At 34.3% G+C, this 12,947-nt stretch overlaps 1 protein-coding gene across 1 annotated transcript; it reads left to right on the forward strand.

The window, feature by feature from the left end:
- The first annotated feature begins 78 nt into the window (after window positions 1-78).
- On the forward strand, window positions 79-10,305 carry LOC112047371 (protein Pixie). The gene is made up of 12 exons (XM_024084482.2): window positions 79-219; window positions 451-665; window positions 1,179-1,394; window positions 2,059-2,266; window positions 2,404-2,590; window positions 3,099-3,220; window positions 3,706-3,806; window positions 4,286-4,463; window positions 6,689-6,810; window positions 7,804-8,000; window positions 9,124-9,358; window positions 10,109-10,305. The coding sequence occupies exons 2-12, from the start codon at window positions 453-455 to the stop codon at window positions 10,154-10,156; spliced, it is 1,827 nt and encodes a 608-aa protein (XP_023940250.1). The 5' UTR covers window positions 79-219; window positions 451-452; the 3' UTR covers window positions 10,157-10,305.
- The last annotated feature ends 2,642 nt before the right edge of the window (window positions 10,306-12,947 follow it).

Here is a 12,947-nt window from a genome sequence, read left to right on the forward strand (position 1 = left end):
ATTATTTATTATTTTTTATGACTTAGTGAATTCTAAAATGTATGACAAAAATATAATTTAAAAAAATCTGATGATGTGATATCCGAACTCAAAGGACACCAAATTGCAAAATGACAAATTGTCATTGATGACTGATTAGCTACTTTCCTTTTGACGTTTCCAAAACTTGGGACACGCGAACGTAGGCAGAGTTTTGCCAGCGTTCGCTTAATTTATTAGGTATATTAACTGTTTTAAACACAAAACATTAATAAAATCAAGTGCCCATTCTAAAAAACAAATTAAAAAATTCACCATCATATTTTATTAAATATTCGTTCTACCATATGATATTTGTTGAGGTTATATTCGTAAACTACATTAAACAGTGCCACATCAAAGCATTTTGTATTAAAATTATAAATTAACTTGGTTTTTTTGTGCTGTATCTATAGCTTGTTTGTTTCGCAGTGATGTCTCGGAAAAAAGCTTTTGAAGAGACTGACAAACTCACTCGTATCGCGATCGTGAATGCCGATCGTTGTAAGCCAAAAAGATGTAGGCAAGAGTGTAAGAAGAGTTGCCCAGTGGTGCGTATGGGCAAGCTCTGCATTGAGGTGACTCCCAACGACAAGATCGCAACGATATCAGAAGAGCTTTGCATCGGTTGTGGTATTTGTGTCAAGGTTTGTAAGTTTCATACAACTTTTTACCATAATTGAATATTATCAGCTTCCCAAAAGTGGATCAACTATTTTTCTTGGTTGGAAAGAGGAATATAAATCTAAATGCTATTTTTAATGCATCAGGCCCTTTTATCTAGCTAAAATGATTATATAATGTACTATATTGTTAATCATCATCATCCATTTATAATAAAATGTAGTGCTGCACAATGTAATCTAAACCAACATAATATTATATTTACTATTTTTTTAATGATATAAGTAGTGCTTGACTGCAGTTATGCCTGATGGTAAGCAATGATGTGGCCTCAGGCTCAAAGTGAAATATGTTAGCCTAGAAGATGCATATTCGAACTTGACAGAAAGTTACTATTATTCAACAACCAAATTAATAATACAAATTTATAGTATATAATACAAGTAATATATGTTACTTGCATGCTGTAAATAACAAGGGCTTTATTGTTTAATGAAATTTATTTATTGCAAAATTACAATCATTTTTTATTTCAGAAATGTCCATTTGATGCTATTACTATCATCAATATTCCTTCTAACTTGGAGAAACATACCACTCACCGTTATTCCAAGAACTCGTTTAAGCTTCATCGTCTGCCAATCCCACGGCCAGGGGAAGTGCTTGGTCTTGTTGGCCAAAACGGTATTGGCAAGTCCACTGCCTTGAAGATCCTTGCTGGCAAGCAAAAGCCCAATTTAGGAAGATATGCTGTAAGTACACAAAGTATAACATGACTCATCTATACTGATTTTATTAAGCTGAAAAGTGAACTAGTTGAATGCCGGATTCTCTCTCAATTGAAGAAGGTTTTAGGCTATCAAACAGAATACACCCATATACATATTATATGCAAGTGGAACCGTGAGGCATAGCTAGTCCAATATTAAACATAAAAACATAATTCAAATACAAAAAAAATGCTATAACTCCACATATATAAAGGGTCAAATCACTTGAGTTGCTTGGTGATATGTTTTTGTCACTACAGTAAAAGTGTGTGCAACCATGTATCTTGTATTCTAATAAAACTGTTATTGCTATACCTTAATTATATTATAATTCCTGTTTAATAATAAAGCTCAGTGTTATGAGCCTGTAAAAACATTGCATTTTTCTATTCTGAATGAAGTTAGGATTATGTTAGTGAACCCACATGCCAATATTAAACTGCTGTTGCTCACTGTTGTCAATAACTAAAGTGTTGTGATAGTAATTCAAAGTTTTTGTTATGACATTAAGCTTTTTAAAATTGACACAGTTAAGTTATAATAAATGTAATTTCCAAACCTCTAATATATACAATAAGATAACATAAATATACTGTATCCTCCAATAAGGATGTATTAAATTGTATTAATTTTATCCAATAAACAGGATCCCCCAGACTGGCAAGAGATTCTGTCTCATTTCCGTGGTTCTGAACTCCAGAATTATTTCACTAAAATCCTGGAGGATGACCTCAAAGCCCTCATCAAACCACAGTATGTGGACCAAATTCCCAAGGCTGTGAAAGGAACTGTCGGACAGTTGCTTGATAAGAAAGATGAAAGGAAAAACCAAAAAGAAATATGTCAAATGCTTGGTAAGTGATAAATTTATTATTATAGATATTTATTATATCTATAATGTTTTTATTTATGGGCCTGCAGGACAAATGGTTTTTACAATCAATTTTAAACTAATCTTCTTCAATAGCATAATAATTATTTTTATTTTTAGACCTCTCTCACATTCGGGATCGTGAAATCTCAGCGCTTTCTGGTGGGGAGCTACAACGTTTTGCATGTGCCATGGTGTGCATACAGAATGGTGATATTTTCATGTTTGATGAGCCATCCTCTTATTTAGATGTTAAACAACGTCTTAATGCTGCCCGGACTATACGTTCACTTATAGACCCTGACAAGTAAGATTTCAAACTTTTAATATTGCTTAATGTAACAAATCAGCCTACACTATTTTTCATGAAGAAAAAAGACATTGTCAACCAATACCAGTAGTTGTCCTAGTCCCATGACCTAACATAATGAAAGAGAGTGAAGATATTTTCTACTTTGATCGACATTTTGTCTTTCCCTCATTGACAATTTCTTTCGTCGTTCGTCGTCGTCGTCGTCGTTTTATTCGTTTGGTTGTCTTGAGATATGTTGTGGTGCTTATATAACAAGAGAAGTTCTAAATTAATGGAAGCATAAGCATGTCAACCAATTTCTTAATTAATGTATGTTGTAAGTGTAAAGATTGCCCAAGATCCTTTATAGTTTCTTAACTACTGGTAAGATGTATTGAATTAAGTGTGTGTAGTTTAAGAAAAATAAAGAAATTTTTGACGGCCTCTGTGACGATTTTTCACCATGTATAAAAAATAAGCATTATTTTAGTTCATTTCAGTATATTGTAATTTTTTTGTTTAGGTTTATTATAGTGGTGGAGCACGATTTATCAGTGTTGGACTATCTGTCTGACTTTATTTGCTGTTTGTATGGTGTTCCTGGTGCTTATGGTGTTGTGACCATGCCTTTCTCTGTACGTGAAGGTTTGTACTAAATAATAGTTGATTTATTTCTCGCCATATCGAACATACATACGAAGCTTACATTCGTATGTTACAATTTTTTTAGAAGATAAAATGGGTATAGTAACTTTCCTTTATAAGATAGATATAATATGCCATTGTGGATTTTTTTATAAATCTATTAAAGAAAAATACACCATGCATGGTTTTGTTATATCTCTAAAGGATTAGGCAGCATTTTCAATGAAAGCTCTTGACTTTTTCAGATGCTCTAACAATTATTATAACCATATTTCAATTAATTTAAACATAATTGTGTCAAATTCTAAACTGTAATCTTCTTCATAAATCACTTGTATCTAATGATGAAAATCACTTTGGGTTTTGTGAATAGACAGATAGACACTCAGACGTGCAGGAGGATTTGTATATATTATTAAAACAAATAATAATGATACTTATTAATTTTATTGGAAGAGTAAAGATATATTTATCATTCTTTTCAGGTATAAACATTTTCTTGGATGGGTTTGTGCCCACTGAAAACATGAGATTCAGGACTGAATCTTTAGTATTCAAAGTAGCAGAATCTGCTACAGAAGAAGAGGTGAGCTTTATTCTTTGATAACCTCAGTTCCATGGTAAAGGGGTAAAACAGACTTAATACTGACAGGTCATTAGTAATTCCCATTGGATTATAGTTGTACCCGCGCCTAACAGTCTTTACAACTAACTGTAGGGGAACAAATGTTAGTGCTTGTATTATGGTGAGTGAAAATGCCTACCTATAGTGAAAATGCTTGTCTAGTGGGTGCCTATTCACTCTTGTATTGAAGACACCAGTGTTTTACGTTGCAGTTGCAGTTGCAACCAGCAGCTATTGTTTACCAAATTAAAACTGCTAGATGCTGGCAGCTTGAGACTTTTGTTTCGCTGTTGAAGTTCATTAAAGAGACCTATGTCCAACAGAGGGAGTCCATCGTCTGTAATTGATGATGATCATGACCAAAATAAAGATACAAAAATGTGTACGACTTTTATAAAATGTAGGAAGTATTTTAAGTATAGTATTGATTTTTGGTACAGATAAAAAGAATGAACCACTATGACTATCCAGAGATGACTAAAAGTATGGGTGATTTCCATCTCAAAGTTGTGCAAGGAGAGTTTTCAGACTCTGAAATCTTAGTGCTACTTGGTGAGAATGGTACTGGCAAAACTACATTCATCAGAATGTTGGCTGGCAATCTGGAACCAAATGAAGGTAGGTGTAATACAATAAAATATTATTTTACTAGCGACTGCCCATAACTTCCATGTGAATTTGTGTTTTTCACAAATCTCTAAGTAAAGTGCTCCAAGGTTCGTCAAAAAAAGGTACTGAAAATTTAGCCAAAGACAAGGTAAGTGACAGACTGACGGATCCTTATTACAGTAATAGTTTGGATCATTTGCTATGCACGTACATTTTATATTTATGTGAAAAATATGTAATAAGGAAGTAATGCCTAATATTTCTTTATAAAAAAACCGTAAGAAAAAAACCGGTACATGAAGTTGTAAATTACACGTATCCGATCGCGCCTTACGTCAAATGTCATTTACAATAATGCGACTGTCATGGCTGTCACACTTTGTGAAACTTGTCAAATGTCGCGATTTTGATGTCTGATGAATAAAATTGGAAAATATTATATTTATTGTTATATTTGTATAATAAAACTGTAATTGATGCACAAATTTGCTAATATCAAATGTAATATGTATATCTTTGTTAAAAATGTAGATGAATACGAGTTATTGAGGTTATAGGCTGTTAATAAATTTAAGTGTATTTCAATGATATAGTTGCATTTAAAAGCCTTTATAATGGCACGGACTGAGTTATTTGATTTATTTTTTCACCCTGTGTTCCAAAAATGCTTGAAACATGCTGAATCTACGCTGTCCCCAGATGGTAAAGTATCTGACGTATTTATTAGACAACTGTGCAAATTCCTGATCGTAATGAAAGCTACATTTAGAGCCTTGGTTACGGTTAGATATATCGAAGGATTAATAAAGGAAAGTTGATGTAAATGTGGTAATAAATGTATGTGACCTACTTTAAGGTTTTATTCAGAAAACATACATGTTGAACTGCAGATTGTATGCTTAGACAATTAGTTTTTTTTGTATTATGTATTTGTTACATTGCAAGAATACAGAAAACAAACATGTAAATGAAATATACTTATACAACACACACATCATTTCTTAGTCCAAAAGTCAGCATGTTATACTGGTCTATGTTATGGGTACTAAGATAGCAGATTTTATCATATATAAATTATTTAATAAATACACTCAAGACGCTTAAAAACACACATGCTCATCATCAAACCCACAGCAGTGGATGCAGAAAGCAGTGTCACTACTCACTGTGCCCCACAGCCGTCAAAATAGTAAATATTATAGTTTAGAGTGCACTAAACTGTTTATGGCAACATTGTTTTGAACAACATACTGGTTATATTGACAGTAATCAAATCTTAGACATTGCCTACTATGACTTAAACTAATGTTTTCAGAGAATAATATTTTCATGTATTGTAAACAATTTAAGTAGGCACTTTATAATGGTCAATGGTTATTGTAAAAGTAAACATTTGTATCTATTTTAGGGTCTTTTGTAATTCTTAGAAACAAAATGTATGCATGTAGTAGAGTCTACTTCTTCATATCTCTGCACTCTTCCGTTCAGTCAGTTTGTTACTTATCTGTACACAAGACCTATCAAACCATTTTGTTGTGTTAATAATTTATTTAAATACATTTTTTTTACTATTAATACCTATGGATTTACATGTAGCTACATATTCAATGATACAACTTCATAAAAAATATTTTGTTACCTCGCAAACATCACCAGCTGTTATATCTACAGGTTTTTATGACTAAATATTAGTAGACCTTTCTTTATTACAACAGATTTGGACTGTATATTTATAACCAGTATAATAGTTCGTCTAGCCAGTGATGACCTATGGTTCCGAGACTTGGTCGCTAACTATGGGCCTCATAAGAAGGCTCACAGTCACACAGCGGGCGATGGAACAAGCTATATTAAGAGTATCTCTGTGTGATCTAATCAGAAATGAGGAGATCCGCAGAAGAACCAAAGTCACCGACATAGCTCAATGAGTTGAGAAGCTGAAGTGGCAATGGGCGAGGCACACAGTTCTAAGAGCCGATGGACGTTGGGGTCCCAAAGTGCTGGAATGGCACCAGTAAGCGCTGTTGGTCGACCTCCCACCAGGTGTGTTGACAATATCAAGCGAGTTGCAGGGATTTGCTGGATGCAGGTGGCTCAGTATTGTGATGTTTAAAAGTCCCTACAAAAGGCCTATGTCCTGCAGTGGACGTCCATTGGCTGATATGATGATGATTATGATTTATAATCATAATATGTCTAGTAAGTAAGACATTAATTATATCTTGTATACACAGGTGCAAATCAACTGCCGCAGCTACACATTAGTTATAAGCCACAGAAAATATCTCCCAAGTCACAGGGGCAAGTTCGCAACCTGCTGCACGATAAGATAAGAGATGCTTACACACATCCACAGGTAAAATTAATTATTTGTGACACTTAATATGGAAATTAAGAGTGTTTTTCAGATAGCATGGCTACAGTGATAGTTGCCTTATGACATCCACAGTACATACTATTATAGCAAAACACGGCCAACTTTCAGGAGTGAAAAGAACTGTCACCCGCACAATGTAATCTGAAAACACTTTAATTAAACACATTTAACCACACAATCAATAATGCAAGCTTATCTTTGCTTTAAAACAATAATTTCTATATTATCTGCAATTCCTAAAAAAATTAGTGTTGTGTTTTGTGTAATGATTAGTCAACAACAGTTAGGGCAAACAACAAAAGAGCTTTGAAAGTTTTGTCAGCTCTTATCTTGTATCTCAAGTAAATGGATTTGTCACTGTCAAGAGTTCTAGCAGTGTTTCATAATAAATTAATAATTAACTACTAAAATAGTTATGTAAATGACACTGTTCTAATATAGAACTTGCGTCAGTTGTATACTTTGTTGATAAGTACTGTTTACAATCAAAGAAATTAGAAATGAAGGTAGAAAACGCCTGTCATTTTATTTTTATTTTAAATTATGTATGGTTTGTTTATAAAATGTTATTTATGTTAACCATATCCAATTGTTCTAAAATTATTAATCATATTTCTTTTCATTAATTTAAGAACAAGTTAATTATAGGTGTGAAATGACTAGTGATTTATACTCTCATTTTGAAGTTGTTAGTAAACAGTACTCGTCAAGAAATTTTAAATAAATAAGTCATGAAATGACATGCATTTTCTACCTTCATTTCCAATTTATTTGTTGGAAAACAGTATTTAACAAAAAAGGCTGTAGTATAAGTCACTTTCTTTTTCTCTTTTGATGAATCTTAAATCTTATGACAAATTTCAATATATCATTTGTCATTAAATTTATAATATCAAAATTATTTCTTGATTACTCTTTAGTTTCATGCAGTTGACTTTGAATTTTTAATTAATATTTTTTTTATATTTCCAGTTCATAACAGATGTTATGAAGCCAATGAAAATAGAGGAGATAATGGACCAGGAGGTGCAGAATCTGTCTGGTGGTGAGTTGCAGCGAGTGGCTCTGGTGCTATGCCTCGGCAAGCCTGCTGAGGTCTACCTCATTGACGAGCCCTCCGCTTACCTGGACTCTGAACAGCGTCTGGTTGCTGCTAAAGTCATAAAACGGTCAGTCTACATATTATTTTTTTAATATCCTGCTAGTTAGTTCCCACTTAGTACTAAGTAATACCGCATTTTTCGGAAACCGAGTTTTCAATTAATCTTAACATTTTGAAGCCCTAGGATGCCTGTCTATTTCTATGTGTGTGTGTGTGAATGATTATTATTATAATTATATGTAGGTATATCTCGTAATAATCCCAAACTATAATTGTGTATTTCCAGGATAGGGGATGATATTGAATAGTATAACTACTCAATGTCATCCCCTATCCTGTAATACATACAAATACACATACACGCACGTCGCACAGTCACACAGTCCTTAAAGCTAGTCAGGATATATTCCTCGAAATCTCGAAAACAGAGGGTGAAATCAATAATATGCTACTTACTTAGTAATAAGTACTCGAGTACTTACTTAGTAATAAGCAGGAACTCGGGAAGTTAATAAATACTCAGATATGAAAACTTATAAACATAAATTTGTGCCTTGTTTAAAAATTATTTTAGGAAGTATTTTTTTAACAGAAGTTACTACTTAACTTAAGTACTTAAGATCTGTGATAGCCCAGTAGATATGACCTCTGGCTCTGATTCCGGAGGGTATGGATTCTAATCCGGTCCGGAGCATGCACCTCCAACTTTTCAGTTGTGTGCATTTTAGGAAATTGAATATCACGTGTCTCAAACAGTGAAGGAAAAACATCGCGAGGAAACCTGCATACCAGAGAATTTTCTCGTGTGTGAAGTCCGCATTGGGCCTGCGAGGTGGACTATTGACCTAACCCCTCTCATTCTCTGAGGAGACTCAAGCTCAGCGACCCGAATATGGGTTGATAACGAACTACTTAACAGTATAACTAATTTTAAATAGTCCACCTCCAACTTTTCAGTTTTGTGCATTTTAAGAAATTGAATATCACATGTCTCAAACGGTGAAGGAAAAACATCGTGAGGAAACCTGCATACATGAGAATTTTCTCAATTCTCTGCGTGTGTTAAGTCCCCGTTATATTGGCCTAACCTCTCTCATTTTGTGAGGAGACTCGAGCTCAGCAGCGAATATGGGTTGATAACGAACTACTTAACACTATAACTAGTTTTACGTACTCTACATTTACTACAGGTTCATTCTCCACGCAAAGCGCACAGGCTTCGTAGTCGAGCACGACTTCATAATGGCGACGTATCTCGCTGACCGCGTCATCGTGTTCGAAGGCACGCCGTCTTCCAACGCGACGGCCCACGCGCCGCAGTCGCTTCTGAACGGCATGAACAAATTCCTGGAACTTCTGGGCATCACGTTCAGAAGGGACCCCAATAACTTCCGGCCTAGGATCAACAAACACTCCTCTGTTAAGGTATGTTTACCTCATATCTTCGACATTTCTTAACCAATTTTGAAATTTTTTTTTTGTTTGAAAGAGTATACTTCCAGATTGGTCCCATTTAATTTTCATGAAAATCGGTTTGGTAATTTTATGTTAAAATGAAAATAACGAAGTTGCTGTGGCGGTTTCGTTCACAGTAAAAAATGGAAAATTAAAATCTTTTTAACAAAAAATTCAAAAATCACAAAATTAAACTAAAAAGCGAAAAATAACATCGTATGTGCTACTTTCTGATAACTTTGAAGGCGGTGCCAACACAGTGATGAACTCAAGCCGATTAAATTAGACAGTTCTTTGCTGTGAATCTTTCAGAATTCGGCTTTAATTAATAAGTCACTGGCTTGTCACTGTCTTCAAAGTGATCAGCAGGTAGCACATACGATGCTATTTTTCGCTTTTTAGTTTATTTTTGTGATTTTGAAGTTAGCTCAATTTTTTGTTAAAAAGATTTTATTAGAATAAACTAATACAATTTTCCAAACTGGAGAAGGGTCGCATTAGAAAGAGAGCAGTGGAAGTCGCTGGAGGAGGCCTATGCCGAAAGGCACACTATGTTATGAGACATTCTATTTAAAAAAAAAAATTAAAACAAAATGTAATGTATATGTATAATACTGTAATTTCTTAACACAGAATAAAGGGCTTATTATTATTATTATTATACAATTTTGGGAAACAAATGGGGAAAAAAATAAATTAACGGTACATTTTTTGTTACAGGACATAGAACAAAAAAGGGCAGGCCAGTATTTCTTCCTGGAAGACTAGACGCGCTACTGTAAAGAAATTCGCACTATGTATAGTTCAATATTGTATATCAGTACTGTTTATCTGTCACAATGTTGATGGTTGATCCATGTATTTTCAAATAATTATAAAATGTATTATGTACTGTAATAAATCGGTTTTATACAATATTTTATTTGTTTATTCAACTGTTCTCAACTCAAAAGAAAGTAATTTTATACTTAGAGCTATATTTAAACATAAAAATGTGAATTTACCTATTCTGCGACTGCGAACGTGCGTACGTAGATAACGAACTTATAAGATCTCTCGCGCACATCCGAATGTCCGTCTGTCATAGTGAATCTACTGGACTAATTAAGTTGAAAGGTATCATTAAAATTTAAAAAATACAAGTATTTAATTAAAATATAAATAAGTGAATAAATCTAACTAAATAAAAAGAAATAATTAAAACCCAAGTTTTTGTGTTTTAACAAGATGGCGCCCCATAGCAACTATGACATGACAATTGACAACGTCAGTCGTCAAATCGAGTACTGCATTGGAAACGTCATCAACCCGCCATTATTACTAGGGGTGTTCACTTTGAAAAAACATCGATGTTTTTTTCGATTCGATATATCGAAACTGTACATCGATTATTTTCGATGTATTGGAAGAAAACATCGATGTTTTGTATAAATCGAGTACTTTTTAAAGATTTTTTATAATCCACTAATTTCAGCATTATATTATTAAAAAAAACAGTAAAAGCCATACATGAGAAAAATCTTTATTACTTATACAACGTGTCCCAAAATTCAACGATAAGCGGGCGCCAAAAGATTGACCTGCTCATGAGCACTTAAGGAAAAATAATAAAAAAAATATACCTAAATTTTTTTTTTAGTTACAAAATAAATTTTAAAATTCTTTGAAAATTTACACCTTGTATGATATTTTGAACTACCGCAGCTACAATTTCTTAAATATGCTTAAGATTTTTTTTGTATCGGAACCTAAGTAGTACTACTATTCACCACAACTCTTAAAAACACCACAATGCCCGCAGTTTTTACACAAAAAAAAATCAAAATATTTTTTTTCCCTCAAATTTTTAAAGATTTTTACTTTCAGTCTACTTTGACTCATGGTCTTGCAAAAAAAAGTATGAACACCGCTATGGCAAGTTATTTTCAAAGTTGACGCAACTAATCAAGATTTCAAAATAGTATAATACCCTAGGATAACTAGTCACAAAAAAAAATATGCGTACCATTTGTAAACAAGAACCAAATTTCTTAATTGTTCTTGTTGTTAGTAATAAATTTTACTATGTTCCAAAAATGTGTTTGTTATTTTAATTACACAACATTAAAGTAAATGTTCGAATTGTTTTCCACCGGCATTAATACAGGCACGACATCGCCTTAAAAACGACCGTTTTATTTTTCGCGCATATCTTCTAGCATTGATATGTGCCGCAGCCTGAGTGATTTTTTGCCGAAGCTCGTCCAATGTCGTAATCGGTTTTGCGTAGATCCTGTCTTTGAGACAACCCCAATAAAAGAAATCCAGGGGGTTTAGGTCGGGTGATCGGGGTGGCCATAGGATAGGACCAAGTCGCCCGATCCAACGCCCCGGATACTCGTGGTCTAGGTATTGTCTCACAGGACGAGCGTAGTGAGCTGGGCAACCATCATTTTGATACCACATATTTTGAAGGTCGCTTAGGGGGACGTCTTCTAGTAATTCTTGCAAATCATTTTGTAAAAAGTTCAAATAACTGTCCCCATCTAAGTTTCCTTGTAATTCAAAAGGCCCAATCACTTTTCCATTTAAAATGCCCGTCCATAAGTTGACCTTAAATTGATATTGGGATTTGTCTTCTCTCATCAGGTGCGGATTCTCATTGCTCCAGCTGTGTAGGTTGTGAAGATTTAAATAGCCATCTTTCTTGCAGGTTGTTTCATCCGACCATAGTACTTTATCCAAGAACTGAGGATCTTCCCGATGCTTTTGAAGCATCACTCGGCAAAATGCGATCCGCAGTGGATAGTCCCGTGATAGTAACGTTTGTACACGTCTGTAATGATATGGGTGTAGCCGATGACGTTTTAGTATTCGATGTGCTGAACTTTTTGGGATTCCCGTAGCTGCTTCTATGGCACGCACTGAGGTAGTTGAATCAATGTTTATTTCATTGAGAACTTCTTCATCGCATTCCGATCTAGGTCTTCCAGCGTTTCTTCTAGCTGACGGCAAACGACCCTCCGAAAACGCTTGATGCACATTCATAAATACCCGATAATCTGGATATCTTTGAGCGTTTGGGTACCTTTCTCGATACAATCTGCTAGCAGCGTTAGCATTGCACCGACATTCTCCATAAATGAGATGCATGTTAGCGTATTCCATCGGCGTGTATGGTTGCGGCATGATAACGCTAAACAGTCCAAAATACACCAAAAGTCCAATTCACAAAACACAGGCACAGTCCAAAATAATGCCAGGTCAGTTCAGTTTGCAGATCACTTAAGTCCAGTCCAAAATGCAAAGCCAAAAGTCGTTAGTACGAGAGCCACGTCAATTGAATACGGAAAGTTGCGCAGTAAACAAAGGAGCAGAGCGTACTGACTTGCTGGGAACAGGATTTTCTTTACCTGCATCATTGTCATTCAACAAAGAACATCTGTCTATCCCTCTCTAACGTATACTTATCGCTATCTTTCTCTCTCTCTCTCTCTCTTATTTTTAAATGTTATCGTTCGTTCCATTAAAATTCTAGGAAATTGCAACGTATGACTCACATCATTTTGTGCATAAAGTA

Source organism: Bicyclus anynana, chromosome 22 (genome assembly GCF_947172395.1).
Source record: "Bicyclus anynana chromosome 22, ilBicAnyn1.1, whole genome shotgun sequence".
Classification (NCBI taxonomy): Eukaryota; Metazoa; Arthropoda; class Insecta; order Lepidoptera; family Nymphalidae; genus Bicyclus; species Bicyclus anynana.